The 17,799-nt window shown below is 36.8% G+C and overlaps 1 protein-coding gene and 1 pseudogene across 3 annotated transcripts; both read right to left on the bottom strand.

Moving 5' to 3' along the window:
• The window catches only part of LOC109059800, a 38,816-nt pseudogene continuing 21,017 nt past the window's right edge, over positions 1 to 17,799 (bottom strand).
• LOC122144296 lies at positions 9,249 to 16,630 on the bottom strand. 3 transcript variants are annotated; one of them, XM_042755092.1, is made up of 7 exons: positions 16,487 to 16,630; positions 15,936 to 16,071; positions 12,109 to 12,901; positions 11,790 to 11,939; positions 11,307 to 11,468; positions 11,134 to 11,223; positions 9,249 to 10,615 (listed from the first exon to the last, which is right to left on the bottom strand). In XM_042755092.1, exons 3-7 carry the CDS (start codon positions 12,883 to 12,885, stop codon positions 10,304 to 10,306), a joined length of 1,491 nt encoding a protein of 496 aa, XP_042611026.1. In that variant the 5' UTR covers positions 12,886 to 12,901; positions 15,936 to 16,071; positions 16,487 to 16,630; the 3' UTR covers positions 9,249 to 10,303. The 3 variants fall into 3 exon arrangements, with proteins under 3 accessions (XP_042611026.1, XP_042611028.1, XP_042611027.1); XM_042755094.1 differs by lacking the exon at positions 15,936 to 16,071 and having other exon boundaries at positions 16,487 to 16,621; XM_042755093.1 differs by lacking the exons at positions 15,936 to 16,071; positions 16,487 to 16,630 and adding an exon at positions 13,120 to 13,942.

The raw sequence follows: 17,799 nt of genomic DNA, 5'->3' as shown, positions 1-17,799 counted from the left end.
GAGAGGCTTGCATTACCGACTGGAATATGCAATTCAGTCTGAAAAGCTCTAGAAAGAGCACAAAGCCCTGACCTTTTTTAAGTTCTTAAAGACCTGAGACAAGCGTTAATCCCATCATACTGTCAGTGAAGAGTCTCCACCAGTTTCTGATAGGTTATTCTCTCTTTCATCGGGTTTTGGCAAGCTGTAATGTAATTCTTTCCATTTCTCACCAGTCTTTTCTGGAGCCTACGGTCATCCAGCAGCTTTCTGGACAAGCTTACAAATTCCTGTAGAAACAAGAATATTAATAAATATTGTTGAGGCTTCACGTTTTTTTTTTTGTTTTTTTTTTTTTTTTTTTTTTTTTTGTCTGTTATCCATGACATTATCTATTTTCAAAAAGTTTATTTGATGTTTATATACACAAACACACAACCTTTCAAAACTTTTGGGTCAGTAAGATTTTTACACAGAATGCAATTTTCTTTTTTTTTTTAAAGAAATGAATAATATTAGTAAGCAAATATGCATTAAATTGAAATGACAGTAAAAACTTTTGAACTTATTATTTAACAAAGAATCCTGCAAAAACACCTTTGTTTCCACAAACTAATATGAATAATAAGATAATATAAAGTAATGTTTGATAATATTAAGAAATGTTTCTTTAAAATCATTTTTTGAAGTCTGGTGTGATACTGAAGACTGGCGTGATGACTGCTGAACATTTAGTTGTAATAATAATTTATATTACAGATTTGTTTTGTTGTTGTTGGTGGTGTTTTTTTTTTTGTTTTTTTTTTTTTTTTTGCCAAAAAAGTCAAAATCCAGCATTTGTGAGCATAAGAAAGCATTTACAAAAGTCTTACTTATCCCAAATTTTTGAACGGTAGTATAAAACAATTACAAATACATTATTTAAAATTTATGGACAAAACGGCTGTGTGTGTAATTAATGAAAATATACAAGCCTTATTCTTTGAGGACAGTGAAATTACTCATTATGTCAACTGGCCATGTTGCAACTTTGTTTGACTTAAAACACCTTCAGCTTCCAATGCCCCCCTGCTACCGTATATTTACTCGCATCCATGGGTATCATGGGAGACTCTTGGTAAAGTTGGCTTCACACTGATGTGACAGGCAGGGTATAAAGCTCTCTTTCAGCTCAGCAGGATAACAGAAGCCAAGAGGAAAAGGCAAATAGTTTTCATATCATATGAAAGATTTGACCACAACTTGAGGCCTCTGTCTTTCTCACAATACCAGTGTGTTTGACAGAAATGTGTCACAGATTAAACAGATGTATAAACATACATATATATATATATATATATATATATATATATATATATATATATATATATATATATATATATATAAAATCTTGTGTTACATTCTATGTCTTTACTGTCACTTTTGATCAATTTAATGCATCTAGAGAATAGACCTGACTTTTTTCATGTAGTGAAGCACATAACTAATTATCAGAGATCTTGTAAGCCTTAGCGAGGTTCTTTGTTCCTCAAAATAAAGTCCATGCTTAAACCTCTCATTTAGCTACTTAAAAGGCAGAGATCAAGGCTTAGTGCAGCACACAGATGTGACTCGTACTAGACAAGTTTAAACAAATATTTGGCACTAAAAAATCAGAAGAAAAATGCTTCTAGGTTAATTAAATGACAAAAGAAAGTGACAGTTTTGGGGTGTTTGTGACTGATTTTTTTCTTAAATCTGACTTTTCAAACTGGAAGCTATATGTGGCCAGATCTGATATTTATTTTATTTTTTATTTTTTTCTGTGCAAACATGAGTTGTTTTTTCTAATGTGTCCACACTGGTTATCATAATAACAACACATTTGCACAGGTTCACTGTGCATGAGGCTGTAGTATTGATTCACCATTATATTTTTAATTAGGTCAGTACAGGACAGCATAAAAAACAGGAATTGATGTAATATAAACATATCACAGTTTTCCCAAAAATATAAAGCAGCAAAACTGAACAAGAAATGTTTCTTGAGCAGCAAATCAGCATATTAGAATGATTTCTGAAGGATCATGTGACACTGAAGACTGGAGTAATAATGCTGAAAATTCAGCTTTACCATTACAGGAATAATATAATATATAATATATATAAAAACAGAAAACAGTTAATATCTCACAATATTACAATTTTTTAGAGACGTCTTTCAAAAACCTTAAAATAAAAAAATGGAACGGTAGTGTATGTTGCCATTTCATCTGTATTTGATATGTGTGAAATTATCACCAGATTCTATCACTGTGCCATTTAATGGCACAATAGTAAGTGTGTTTACCACTACAGTAATGCTTTTAATCCTCCAAATGGCATCATGCAAACTGCATTGCAGGTGATTTGAACTGTAGCACCTACTGACCTACTGATCAAGACTGAAAAGAGAGGCTTGTACAGCTCTTTGAATTAGGGGTCAAAGCTTAGCATAGGTCACAGGTGTATTAGAGGGGCTCATGGCGCATCCAAATGGTCACAATCGCCCTGACTTGCAAACAAACATCAACGTTTTCATATACACTTTTCTGTGCTTCTCTAGAGACATCAGATTTTCAGATCTGCTATTGCTTTTAATACATTTGAGATAAGCATGATAAATAGATGTTTGGAAATTGCTCAGAGGAGCAGATTGGTTTAGGGATAGAAGTTTTGCCCTTTGACCTTTTAAGCTGCCTTGGGCTCCTCTCAGCCGTTTAGCATTGCAGTACAATGATCGCTAAGTCTGTCTGTTCCCCCTAAAGAGCCAAAACAAGATAAAGCTTAGTCAGACAGAGATGGTGCTAAGAAGAGGAAGTCAACATTGCTCTCCCTTTTACAGCACCGTTTAATCACAAAACAACAAATATATATTTTGAGAAGAAATTATGTAAAATTGCAAGTTTAAAGTATTAATGTTTCATAAAAGTCAAAATGATGTAATATTATGTTTAAATTAAAACATTTACTCAACCTTTATCATTCTACACTTCACTTATATTCTGCACTCTTTTTTCTCATAAATTCAAGTGCTCTGCACGCATATCTTTTTGTGATGAACAAACTGTTTTTTAACCAATAATCTTATTATAATTCAGTCAGCTGAAATCTCATTCATGAATGCAGTTCGTGAAAATGTGTCACTTCAGGTTTGACATCAATGATGGCAAACATCATAAAGCACGACAGTCAGCTTCTGAAAGTAAAGATATTTTCTCCATAGGGAAATGGATTTTTAACAATAACTGACCTTTAAAGACAGACCAGTTCTGAGCTCTGAGGTTGTTATATGCTTGTGTTGAACCCATCTATTTGCAGTAGTTCAACTTATTGTTTATAACAGAATTTGTGGTGAAAAACTACATTACCCATGATGCTGTACATAAAATTCCACCAATCACAAGTATGTCTCCCTACACTCTCAAAATATATAAATATTTGTGTATATACTATATAATTTTTTTCCCATTGTTTTTAATTCGATTAATGCCATTCATGTGTGCAAAGAAAACAAAAATAACGACTTTATTCAACTATTTCTTCCCTTCCATGTCAGTCTCCGCAGCCATTCCTGAGAGTACCATGATGCATGCGTGTAGTGCTGCTGATGCAGGAAGCCGGTGTTCTGATGTACAAACCCAATTCCAAAAAAGTTGGGACACTGTATAAATTGTGAATAAAAACAGAATGCAATGATGTGGAAGTTTCAAATTTCAATATTTTATTTAGAATACAACATAGATGACATATCAAATGTTTAAACTGAAATGTTTAAACTGTTCTAGAACTTGGATATACCTTTCAGCATTGATGGTGCCTTTCCAGATGTGTAAGCTGCCCCATGCCACACGCACTCATGCAACCCCATACCATCAGAGATGCAGGCTTCTAAACTGAGCGCTGATAACAACTTGGGTTGTCCTTGTCCTCTTTAGTCCGGATGACATGGCGTCCCAGTTTTCCAAAAAGAACTTCAAATTTTGATTCGTCTGACCACTGAACAGTTTTCCACTTTGCCACAGTCCATTTAAATGAGCCTTGGCCCAGAGAAAATGCCTGCGCTTCTGGATCATGTTTAGATATGGCTTCTTTTTTGACCTATAGAGTTTTAGCCGGCAACGGTGAATGGCACGGTGGATTGTGTCCATCGACAATGTTTTCTGGAAGAATTCCTGAGCCCATGTTGTGATTTCCATTACAGTAGCATTCCTGTATGTGATGCAGTGCCGTCTAAGGGCCTGAAGATCACGGGCATCCAGTATGGTTTTCCGGCCTTGACCTTTACGCACAGAGATTGTTCCAGATTCTCTGAAACTTTAGATGATATTATGCACTGTAGATGATGATAACTTCAAACTCTTTGCAATTTTTCTCTGAGAAACTCCTTTCTGATATTGCTCCACTATTTTTCGCTGCAGCATTGGGGGAATTGGTGATCCTCTGCCCATCTTGACTTCTGAGAGACACTGTCACTCTGAGAGGCTCTTTTTTATACACAATCATGTTGCCAATTGACCTAATAAGTTGCAAATTTGTCCTCCAGCTGTTCCTTATATGTACATTTAATTTTTCCGGCCTCTTATTTCTACCTGTCCCAACTTTTTTTGAATGTGTAGCTCTCATGAAATCCAAAATGAGCCAATATTTGGCATGACATTTCAAAATGTCTCACTTTCAACATTTGATATGTTATCTATATTCTATTGTGAATAAAATATAAATTTATGAGATTTGTAAATTATTCCATTCCTTTTTTACTCACAATTTGTACAGTGTCCCAACTTTTTTGGAATCGGGTTTGTAGAACCCAGATGTGCTGCGCCTTGTTTACAAGCGTCATGACACTGTCATGAACACGCGTCAAACACTGACACAGAAGATAATAAATTGTTGAATAATTTAAAATAATAAAATAATAGTTTTTGTTTTCTTTGTGCACAAAAAGTATTCTAGTAGTTTCATAAAATTACGATTGAACCACTAAACATTGAACTCAGCATTTCCAGTAACATCCCTCGCTAAAACAGGCAAACCTAAATCCATCGCCTAGAATGCACCAGAATGCAATACATTAACTCTGTTTGGCCTTGTGCACAATGGATTTGCATTTATTCATTCTCCAGGTGCTTTTATTTGAAAAAAATTCATGGCATTCGAGGTATTTTATCAGTATATGAGTTTCCTAAAATTTTACCAATTTAAATCTTGGTTTGTTCACATATGTGGGATAATGAAAAAATGTGGAACTATTGAGGAAAATATGATAATAGCTACATGGCACATTAATGCCACTGTGGGTTAAAGGAGCCATGTGTAATGTCTGGCAAAAAAATCAAGTCATACTCCACATTCCATACCAGATGGGGGCAGTATGCCTCAATAAAGTGAATTGGTCTACTCTAGAGTAACAAACGAGAAACGGCATAGTCTCTATGCTCCGCCCCCCCCTACCTTCACAACAACCCTAGAGCCATAGCCGAAGCCTAAAGGACGTTTTGCCTCCAGAGGAACGTTGGGTGATGTCAAGTGAATTTGAAACATGACATCTTCAAGCTACTCCCCTTCACCTTTACCAGTGAATATGTTCATATTCGTTTTGTTCATATTACATTTTGAGTTGTATATACACATTATTTGAATTAAAATTAATTTGACAGACAGCATTCTGTCAACATCAGACAGCTGATGTTGACCAAGCTAGCGCCAACCAACGTAACCAGAGCTGCCAACTCTCAAGCATTCACCGTGAGCAACACGCAATTGACTCTTTTCACACGCTTTCAAAAACTTGACCGCTCTGAATATTAGTGAGTGAGTGCGCGCGCGGCCGGGGCGCGTCGCTGCGCTCTCTCTCTCTCTCTCTCTCGCTCTCTCTCTCTCTCTCTCGGGTTCATTATCATCGAAGACATTTCAAGCTTCTTAGGTAATGTTACGTTTTAGCATCAGCTTGGTAGAGACGGGCTTTGGTAGATAAACAGGTGAAAACCGGATCGGATCTGTGGGTAAGTTATAGCTAGCTAATTATCAAACGCAGCTACGGTTAGCCATCGCTAACATTAGCACGTTTATCGAACAGCCTTCGATACATTTCTATGTTATAACTTCCCGAAAAAAATACGCAAACATATAAAACCAAACTTCTAGCGAAATACTAACAGCATCTTACTTACCAATCCAAAAGAAATGTTGCAAGTTTGGAGTCGAACCTCATTTCTTTCAAGTCCATCAGTTGTCTCCAGCGATGGAAAGCAGTGCCGATGTTTACTCTGGTTCGGCTCCTTTTCTTATCGGATTTGATTTGTGATTCCGAGTGCGGTTGTTTCCCTGTAGCGGGGGTGGTGGTGGTAGGTGTCTCTTGCCCGCATACCGCCTCCCATGGCCGAAACTGGTATTAAGACACCTGTCGGGCCGTGGCTAGTAATGCTAATGCTAATTAAGGTTGATATCTCTGCAGCACTATAACTTGACATTTTTTTAATGACATCATCGCCCTTATTTCTTCTCATTCTTTTGATGCGTGTAGGTCATTTTTTGGATATTTTTACCTCAATTTTTACACATGGCACCTTTAAACTAATCTGGTCAGTTTGAACACAGATTAACTAGATCCCCATGATGATATTGTGCTCATAATATCCTATCTAATAACAGGCAAAACAAACACATATTTCAAAGCTCATGTACTGTAAGTGATACCGGCCCTACTAGTGAGACCAAATAGCCAAAATAATGATTGTATCAGAAAAGTTGCTTTTGGACGAAACAAATTCTAAGACATTCTGAAATTTATAGTAATGTTAATATTAACGTTTTACTCATTGTTATAAACTGTCTCATAATTTGTAATAAAACAAATTCTGTTAAATTATTGCTCTCTAAACAAACCTTTAAGATAGCAGCAGACATTCCCTCTGAGAGAGACGAGTTGACCAGGGCAAATTATTTCTGCATGGCAGCATGTAGCTCCTCTTGACTCAAATCAGCCGCCAGATATACTCCAAAAGTTCTCCACACACACATCCTCATGCATAAACTGTAATATTCAGGAACAGTTTAGAATGAGGGGAATTAAAAAAATACTGGAAAGATTACCGACCGAAATATTTAAAAAAGCGCATGAATGTTCCTGTGTGTATGAGTGGGTCTTTACTAGCAGAAATAAGGAGACTTTGAAAAACAAGTACCAGAGAGTGAAGGAGAGAGATGAAAGTAAAGAAGAGAAGATCAAGGAAGGAAGATGAAGACGTCAGATGATATTTACCTCTTGACACTCTCCTCAACCTCTACGGTAAACACTGGATCCATCTAAAATGAGACATGAGATTTTCAACAACAAACATTATTTGCCTTTAAAACCCCCAAATGCAAGACAATTTTATTTGGTAAGATTTACTGAAAACCTACAAATAATATTTTTTGAAATATCATCCAACAACACAAAAAAAAAAAAAAAAAAAAAATATATATATATAAATCAAAAAGGTCTCTAAGCAATATTAAATGTTTACATTTATTAAATATTGGGTTTTGAATAAAAAATAGACTACAAATAATTAGTTTAGAAACAATCACGGCAAAAGATTTCGTAAGATTTACAGAAAACCTACTTTTTGTTTATTAAATATCATTCAACTTTAAATAAAATTAAAATTCAAAACAAAATACAAATCAAAAAAGTCTATAAGCAACATTAATGTTAATATTTAAGAAATATTAGGTTTTGAACAGAAATAGACCCACCATTTGGAAACCAACATTTACCATCAACAATCATTTTTTATTATTCATTATTAGTATTATTATTATTACCATGCATATTATATTTTTACTATTACTATTGGTCATAAAAACAAAAACGATCATTCTCTAATTTTGAACACCTTGTATATTTTTCTTAATTTATGAAAATACTAAATGCAGTAATGAGTGTAACTGGCCAATACTGTAGTAACAACAGGCACACATTCCTAAAACTGCAGCAACATTGCAAATAAGTTTAAATTCACATTTTTCCCACACGAGACTCAGAGGCCATGTGCTGTAAAAGAAACATGAAAAGTAACTTAAGGTCACGTTGTGATGAGATGAATATCTTTTCGTTATTATGCAGAAGTTCTTATGGCTTATCTTTGCTTATAAGCAATAAAAAGCACAAATCCCATGTTGCTGTTTTTTTGTTTTTTTTTTCCTCTTGCTGTATTTTCCCTGCCTGTAAAATACTGTCAGTAATACCAAATCATGGTCTCTGGACAGGACAAAGTTTCACTGATCATAATTTCCTACATGGCCAGTTGTCCTGAGGGAAAAATGCATTTGAAAATCCCATAGATTTCCAGAGATTAGGGTCAGGGCGGGGTTGTTGCTCAATCTGATTCATTACGATGAGGGCTTTGCGTGTATTAGCTGGCCGAGGCGGCTGCAGCAACCGCAGCACATGCAATTTGGGTCAAAGATGATATGAGTGTGTGAGCGTGGCAGAGCCTCTCTTCAAATCCTGTTTGTTTTGATTCCACTGTCTGACTATTCAATTTTTTCTAAGTGAAATATGATATTTGATGCACATTTGAATCCAAATGATAGCAAAATTAGAGATTATTGCTTAAACTAAAGCTGCTGGCTAAGAACACACCATGTGATCAGTCCTTCCCACAGGACATGCTGAAATCCATGATCCTTAAAGGGATAGTTCACCCAAAAATGTAAATTTGAAGTTTATCTGCTTACCCCCAGTGCATCCAAGATGTAGGTGACTTTGTTTCTTCAGTAGAACACAAACAAAGATTTTCAAAACCGTTGCAGTCTGTCAGTCATATAATGTAAGTGGATGGGTATCATGGCTTTGAGTCAAAAAAACATAAACAAAACCAAATTAAACCTTGCAGCTCATGGCGATACACTGATGTGTAATGACACAAAACGATCGGTCTGTGCAAGAAACTGAACAGTATTTATATACACTGTAAAAAATATCTACTTGGTTCTACTTAAAATCATAAGTTAAGCAGCTGCCTCAAAATTTCAATTAAAAACAAAATGGATTAATGAATTGTTTTAACTCATTATTTTGAGTCTTGTTAAGCTGTGAATTGCCTTCTGTGAGTCACCATGACTATACAATTATTGTTGTTTCAACTTTGCTATGCAAGTTCAAAATAAAGTGAACTCAGTAATGAGCATTCTGTTAACTTATCCCCATTAGTGGGTTCAACTTACTAGTTTCAATTAAGTAATGTCTTTGAATTAGGGTATCAAGTTAATATGATCTAAAAGAATGTCTTGTTTTAACTTAAGTATAAAAACAGACAAATTTGAGTACAAAACTTTTTTTTTTTATTAAAACCAATGTTAATCCAATAGAAGCTATACAAACACTTCAATCATGCAATCTCAAACTTGCAATCAATACTTTTTTTGGTACAAAACTTCAGTTGGGTGTGGGTCACATAATGAGGCTAAGATAAATAGAAAGGTTGTGCATGAGCTTACACCATGAGGGGGTATCCCAAGCAGACTCCACAAGTTTTTATCACTGTGTGTGTATAGAAGGTGTGTGTATTTCCTGAAGTTGTCTGCACTGCCTGTTGTCAACCAAAACGTTGGTCATGATGAATGTAGGCTAGATAGACCAATAGAAACATACAGCAGTATAGATATCTATATTCAGCACCCCCCCCCCAAAAAAAAAAAAAAAAAAAAAAACAGCCTGTCATCTAAGTTGTTTAGCATTGTTATTGTTGTGTGACCTAATGAGGTTAAGTTGACTGATGATCACTGCAGGAAGCATCTCACCTTCTATGCGTGTGCACACCCCTCTGCTTGTCATATTAGGTCACCCAAAGCTGTACTGAACACTATTCATATTCACCCAATAGAAAATACATTCCTTTAAAAGCATTAGCTTTTTTCCTTACACAACACTGAAATATTGAACAGGTTTTAAAGGTAAACATTTAAAAAACCTTTTAACATTAATCTCACAGATCCAGCTGACTTATACCAAAAGCTGTGCTGAACCCCAAACACAAACTAAAACTTCAGACTGCAGCTGGTTGTTTTCAAATATTTGAAACTTGAATACAGTATACGTTGACCCCATTATTTGAACAATATTCAGCATTAAATGTATTCAGTCCAACAAAAGTAAATCCAAAAAAAAAAAAAAAAAAAAAAATCAGGGCTCCTCTCCTGTTTGCTTAAGTGCTTTTGCCTTCAACTTTGGTTTGCATGTCAACAGAAACAAATGGGGAAAAAAAAGAAAAAGAAAAAAAAAGATTTCCAATCCTATTATCTGGTGGGGCATGGTTTACAAATTATACCTCAGGAGCTTGTTTCGGATGCCGTGATCTGGTTTGATCTTCATCACTACCCTCTGAAGGAACTCAAAGGAATACTTCATGGCTCGTGGATACTCAAGGTTAACGCAGTAGATAATCCCCAAAAGCATGGCAAAGCTGAATGCCACATCCTTGAAGTTGTGAAGCACAACAGTCTCCTCAACTACAACTGCCACATTGAAGAGCTCACGTGGAAAGGCATCCTGGTTGTCACCTTCATAGCCTATCAACAGGCCAAGTTGCATCCCTTCCATGGCTGCAGCCAGAGTCTCACCATAGGCCTTGAAAAGCAGAAAAAAAAAATAGTGTGAATGTTTGGGTCAAGAAGTACATGCTCTGCAAAGCTACTTAAGTCTCAGTGATCATAAACCTTGTTTTCAGGCTAATAAAATAGTCTTCTTGGGCTTTCAGTTGTGAGTGTGCATGTTTGTAGGTGCAATGTTGGAAGGTTACTGCAAGGGTGAAAACTTCAGTGTTTTTCTCAGATCTGGGGAAGTGTATGTTGCACTGGGTCCTCTCCCCATCACTATTCTACCCCTCCTTTCTCCTCCGCCAACATTGTTCTACCTCCTCCTCCTTCCATCACCAATATTCCACCCAACCCTCGTGCTCCCCATCACTATTCTGCCCCTCACTCCTCCCTGCATCATCACTATTTTGCTGCCACAGGACTTTATCAACACCCATGAGTGCATCTAATCCAATCTCTGTGTTAAAGGTTGTGCGTGTGTGGTGAGTGGGGTGTGTGTGTGTGCGCGTTCGTATATGGGCTGTTATGCATGACAGAAAAATGTCTTACGTCACACATCCTGATGATGTCTGATGGCTCTTCTTTTAGGTAGTGTGGCAGACCCAGCAGAGCAGCAGTCCTTCTCCTTTCGTTTGTGTCCTACAAAACAAAAATAAGCAGTGTTGAGATTTTTTTGCAAACATCTGGTGCCCAATTTTACAATTCTCAGCTCGTCTACTCACGTCTTTCTTCAGAAAGTCCAAAATGGCTTTCAGTGCAGGCTTCTTTGCCGATTTGGTCGCTGCTTCGTACACTTCCAGCAGTCTTGGTGACAGGTCATCAAGTCCGTCGAGGAACGTCTCGAGAAGGTCTGTGCTTACAACTCTTTTGAATTCTGCCCGAACCTGAGACGAAAAAAAAAAAAAAGTTTAAGAAATTAGAGAAAAGATTTTCAAAGCATAGAGTCACAATTTAGTAAGCTAAGGTTGTCTGTTGTCAAAGGCTTTCATCCACTCAGTAATACTAAACAATTCTCTCACTTATCTGTATGCACATTCACGTCACAATTCGGACTAAAAAAAAAATATATATATATATATTTCTGAACGGACCACAGTACAGTATCAGACATCTCTCTAGTACTTCCTGGAGAGAAGCTCATACATTGATATCCATTCATTGGATTAAGTGATTAATCTTAGACTGAGTGTTGTCTATTGTTATACCTGTCTCTCACAGAACATGGCCGGCCATCTAGCTATGACATCCCGAATGAGAGGTTGATCCCCTACGATCTCCTTTCTGCGCTTGGAGAACGTGGCAGACATCAGCTCTTCTATCTGGTGGTAATCTGCATCTTTTTTCAGCACTTCCACCTGAATTGGATAGCACAAGCACAAATGACACATAATAAGACAAAAGAGTAGGCTTCACAGACACAAAAGCAAAGTGTAGGTAGTTAGTATAATATAGGCAGGTATGTATGCAGTAATATTAGACAGGTATGATATGTATGTGTGATGTTTATGTGTGTGTATGACGTACCTCCATCATCCTCCGCTTTTCTTCCATGTCTTCATCACTCAGTCCTTCAGGTGGATCTGGACAGTAGTGGACCTCGCCCTTCTTTGACTTCTTCAAACGTGGCCCCTTGGCTTCTTCTCCTTTTCTTTTGTTGACCCTTACCTCTGGGCATCCAGCTGCACTTAACTTCTGTCGATAGTTTCCGAGCTTAAACTTCAGGCTGTGGAACCAGCCGTACCAACCATTTCCAGAACTTGGCTCTTTTAGACTGGGATGCTTCTCCACAAGCGCTTTGGCAACATTCTCATAGTGTTGCCTCTCAGGATAAGGACTAATCTTTGACATGCTGTCTGCAAGTGTGTCCAGTATATCAGTTTTCATACCTTTGGGAATCACCAGCACAGATCCATCTTTTGCATATCTTCCATTTGCTTCTTGCAGCGTGAGTTCAACATCATGTGAGAACTCAGGAATCAGGAAGGGCTCAGGCCAGTGCTGGGAGTCAGATTCCCCACTACTGAGAGATGGAAGGCTGGCTGTATCCAATGTGGAATCAGAGCAAGCTGCATCAGCTGTGAACAACACTTTCAATGTTGCTCTCTCCTCAGGAAGGTCTCGGATGTCGGTCAAATTGGTCAGCTGATCCTTGAAAGCAGGGTCCTCAAATTGTAAAATAAATCCACCTCTCAGGCCAAGGTTTGCACGCAACACCTGGCACAGTGCATCAACACTAGGGGGGGTGATTTCAATGGAAAGGCGCCTGATATCCATCTCAGAGAGGATAACTCGCAGCAGCATCGTGGATCACTTCGGCCTGAAATTGAAGAAAAAAGGTTTAATTCATATACATACAAACAAATGGTTACTACTGAAAAGATTTGGAAAACACTTCAAGAGGGTTAATTCTTTTGGATCAGGCTGTTAAATTATAATTTGCAGGACACCCAACACCTGGGTTGCTCCTAGAGAGATTTAGGAAACATTGCAAGATGTTTAATTCTTCTACATCAGGGTAGAAAAACACAAACTTACAGCAGCCTTAATTCAGCAAGAATGTTCTAGGAGTGGTTAACAGGCGACCCTGGACAAGGTATGACACAAGTGGCATGTAGTCATTGAGATCCTCTGGTTTCACCAAGAGACACTCAGCAGGACTTTTCTTCACAAGATGGTAACTCCTCAAATGCTCCACATAGTAAGTCGAAAAAGGTTCAACGAAGAAACAAACATGACCAGCCAGCACAATGCATATTTCCAAAATCCTTCCGAAGTTGGGTAGTCCACTTGTACTTCCAACAGAAAGTATCATTCCCTTTGAATACTGCATTCCATTTAAGAAGATTTTAGGGGGTCAGTCCAACTGTGTCAACATCACTGAATCTATTCAAGATTGCTAGTCTAAGACCACCATCTAAGACTCCCAGGCACACATCAGTCACTTTTGCTGTCTCAATCTCAGGCTTGAAAATGTTGGGCATTTCAAGATAATATGCCAGCATAAGTTGGTGTCTTGAGGCAAGGGTAAGCAGAATGTTTTTAAAGTTATTGGCATCACGCACTACCTTCTTAAAGAAAGAATGCTTAGCCTCAAACCTGATTGTCCAACACTCTATTAAGGATCCATATCTTTTAATAAGGCAAGGATAATGTTCAATAAAGTGATGTTTGGGGCGCAATTTGTAATCCGGGAAAACTGTCAGTAGTAACTGTCTATGATCCGATATTTTGGACTGCAAATAACACAGGGAGTCTTCAGTGTGATTTGGAGTCGCTAAGAGCTCAACCAAGTCTTTCAGCTCAAGGATTACTTCCCATGTTTGATCCCCTTCTGGAACACGGTGGCCGATGATGAGGGTAAGGATGTGTAGGCTGAGAGTCAGGTTCAGTCACTGAAACAACTGGTGACTCTAAATCAAAGTTATCCTGTTCATCATTGACAGAAGCTTGACTTTGACGATGAATAATAAGTTCAGGTTTGAAATTATTGAATGTAGAAGACTGATGATATCGGCTTCTGTGAGCAGAAAAAGTTGAGGCAACTCTAGATGTAAAACAGCACCCCACAAATGGGCAATTCACAGTCTCTCTTTTTAGCAAATGTCCCTTTAAATGAAGAAAATAATGTTTGATATTGCTTGGCGCTGAAAAAGTACAAATTTCACAACGAAGTTTAGCAACGGGACTGGTTCCTTGTTTGTGGTCCGTCAAATGTTTTAAAAGTTCCACATGGGATTGAAAGACGGTAAGACAATTCGGGTAAATACAACTAAAACCTGTTCTTCCACGTCCATGCTTGTCCTTGTAATGATTCACTATAGTCTTTTGAATGTACGAGGTAAATTTGCAAAATTTACAAGTCCACTTCATCAAATGAGTAGCTGAGCCTGGTAAATCATAAAACACCTAAAACACACAAAACAAAAGAAAAGTTTTAGCTGCTAAGTGATGTGAATTGCAAAAATTAACAAGAGCACATTTCTAGTTAAGTCTAACTAGCAAATTGGATGTATGAATTGTTGGACTGCTCTTTAGTTCTAGCTAACGCGACCGATGTTCTGTAATAAGAAACAATAATGAGCTTGCAGCAACCGAGCAGCTGCTAATAATCTAGCACCAAGTTAGTTTGTTATTATCGCCACCATGATAGACAGGCAGCTAACGTTACTCAGCTCGCACTCAAGCCGACCCCAGCAAGAACAACAGCCTCAGTGGTTCTCCAAAATTATTTTGCAGCCCTGGCCATTAACATACACTACCGTTCAAAAGTTTGGGGTCAGTAAGATTTTTTAATGTTTTGAAAAAAAGTATCTTCTGCTCACCAAGGCTGCATTTATTTGATTAAAAATACAAAAAAAAAAATAATAATAATAATAATAATAATAATAATAATAATATTGTGAAATATTATTCCAATTTAAAACAGCTGTTTTCTATTTTAATATATTTTAAACTAATTTATTCCTGGGATCAAAGCTGAATTTTTAGTGTCACATGATCTTCAGAAATCATTCTAATGATGATTTGATGCTCAAGAAACATTTCTGATTATTATCAATGTTGAAAACAGTTGTGTACAATTTTTTCTTTATATTATATACATTATAAATGACTTTACTGTAACTTGATCATTTTAACTCAATTAATAGAAGTATTGCTTTATTTTATTTCCCCCAAAAATAAAATAAATTCTTACTGACCCAAAACTTTTAAACAGTAGTGTTTAATGATACAAAAGCTTTAGATTTCAGATAAATGCTGTTCTTTTGAACTTTCTATTCATCAAACACATAACTGTTTTCAACATTGATAATAATCAGAAATGTTTCTTGAGCAGCAAATCATCATATTAGAATGATTTCTGAAGATCATGTGACACTGAAGACTGGAGTAATGATGCTGAAAATACAGCTGTGCATCACAGGAATAAATTACAGTTTAAAATATATTAAAATAGAAAACAGCCATTTTAAATTGGAATAATATTTCACAATATTACTGTTTTTGTTTGTATTTTTAATCAAATAAATGAAGCCTTGGTGAGCAGGAGATAACGTTATTACTTCTTTTAAAAACATAAAAATCTGACTGAACCCAAACTTTTGAACGGTAATTGGCCTTGACATATGGTCTATCAGAAATGGTGTTTTCTACAATGAAAACTGGTATCGTCTTAGATAAAGCTTTATCAACAGACTGAACTGCTAGCAAACGTGTTCTAGCTGAAATGTGCCTCGTTTAAATGACATCGCAGTTGTTGCACATATCAAAGGGTAACGATCGCTAACGTTAATCACGTTATTGGCTTCATCAACGCACATTCTTAAAATCTACAAAACACGAACACTTACCAATAGCGAACTTGTTCACGCCAACCCGACTCGTCTTGTCTGACGGAAAAATGAGGCACCCGGCCGACTGATTGCTTGCTGACGCGTAAACTTGTTTGTCTCGAGGCCTGGCTTCGTTGGTAGTTCCCCGCACAATCTGCAACACGCCAAAGACTTGTACCCCACTCAATTTAAAATAGCAAATTCATTCAAGCACCTGGTTTGTATTTTTAATCAAATAAATGCAGCCTTGGTGAGGAGATATTTCTTTTAAAAATATAAAAAATCTGACTGAACCCAAACTTTTGAACGGTAACGTTAGTGTATTTGGCCTTGACATACGGTCTATCAGAAATGGTGTTTTCTAACGTTACAATGAAAACTGGTATTGTCTCAGATAAAGCTTTATCAACCGTCTCTGACTGAACTAAAAAACTGAACTGCTAGCAAACATGTTCTAGCTAATGTTAACGGTCGCTGAAATGTGCCTTGTTTAAATGACAGCACAGTTGTTGCACATATCAAAAGGTAACGATAGCGCACATTAAAATCTACAAAACACGAACACTTACCAATAGCGAACTTGTTCACGCCAACCCGACTCGTCTTGTCTGACGGAAAAATGAGGCACCCGGCCGACTGAAGTTTGATTGCTTGCTGGCGCGTAAACTTGTTCGTCTCGAGGCCTGGCTTAATTCGTTGGTAGTTCCCCGCACATGCGCAAAGAGCTGTCCTCCACTCAATCTGCAACACGCCAAAGACTTGTACCCCACTCAATTTAAAATGGCAAGTTCATTCAAGCACCTGGAATTTGTGATTCATTGAAGTAACTTATGAACCTAAATTGGAAGATTGAAAACTCAAACAATTGAGTTGAAATTTCAAAACACATTTTTTTATGTTTGATTTAATGACATATATAAGTTATCATAACTTTTGGATCAGATCATTTTTTACAGTGTAGTTTTTTACCTGGATTTTCACAGCAATGTCTGAACTGTCCTGAGCGCATTCGCATATTCTTCTTCAGCTTGCTCTATCTCTCAAATTGACCATTAACACTCTATCTACAATCTCAATTAGGAGTGTCACTGGTCCACTTGAGAGATAGGTGGCGGTAATGCACTTATAAGTCTACGAGCTGATGTAAAGCAAGAAGAAGAATAAGATGCAAATGCGCTCAGGACAGTTCAGACATTGCAGTGAAAATTAGAGGTAAAAATTGTATAAATACTTTTCAGTTTCTTGCACAGACCGATCGTTTTATGTCTTTACACATCAATGTATCGTCAATGATGAGCAAATAAAAGATGTGATGTGAAGATGTTTGCACAAAAAGTTAGCAAACCTTTGTCCTCTCATCAGTTTTAAAAGAACACAAATCTTTAAGTCAGGAAACTTAAAAAAAAATTGCATTCAAATTGCAAATGAAAAATGCTTGGAAATTGCAAATTAAAAAATGCTAGGATGGAAGCCATAGGTGTGGGAAACTGGTTCACATTTTGGTGCTCATATTGCACAAAAAGCTTGTCTGCTTAGAGAATTTCAGAAAAGATTGTTATGTGTTGTGTTTCCACTCAATGGGAGGAGGGGAAAAGAGATGGCAGTATGAGAAATAATGTAATTGAAAAAAAAAAAAAATACTAATGACTGACTCATAGCTTGTACAGATATGTATAACATTTACTCAACTGCAGTGTTGGGGAGTAACGGAATATATGTAACGGAGTTACATAATCAGAATACAAAAAATGGCAACTGTAATTCATTATAGTTCTGTCCAAAAACAAGGTAATCAGATTATAGTTACATTTTGTAAATAAATAAAAAAATAAATAAATAGGAATACGATCAGGATTATAAAGGTTTCATCTAAGTAAGGAAT

The sequence above is a fragment of the Cyprinus carpio genome, unplaced genomic scaffold, assembly GCF_018340385.1.
Source record: "Cyprinus carpio isolate SPL01 unplaced genomic scaffold, ASM1834038v1 S000006635, whole genome shotgun sequence".
Taxonomy (NCBI): domain Eukaryota; kingdom Metazoa; phylum Chordata; class Actinopteri; order Cypriniformes; family Cyprinidae; genus Cyprinus; species Cyprinus carpio.
The sequence above is the reverse complement of the archived record's forward strand: the minus strand, read 5'-3'. Positions and strand labels throughout refer to the sequence as shown.

What these genes read in the sequence shown, in the direction of transcription:
- LOC122144296 (XM_042755092.1), bottom strand. Translation starts at nt 12,885, where the DNA reads ATGCTGCTGCGAGTTATCCTCTCTGAGATGGATATCAGGCGCCTTTCC. An exon ending in AAAAGCGGAGGATGATGGAG is followed by an intron (nt 11,940 to 12,108) that starts GTACGTCATACA and finishes TATCCAATTCAG; the next exon opens with GTGGAAGTGCTGAAAAAAGA. An exon ending in CCATGTTCTGTGAGAGACAG is followed by an intron (nt 11,469 to 11,789) that starts GTATAACAATAG and finishes TTTTCGTCTCAG; the next exon opens with GTTCGGGCAGAATTCAAAAG.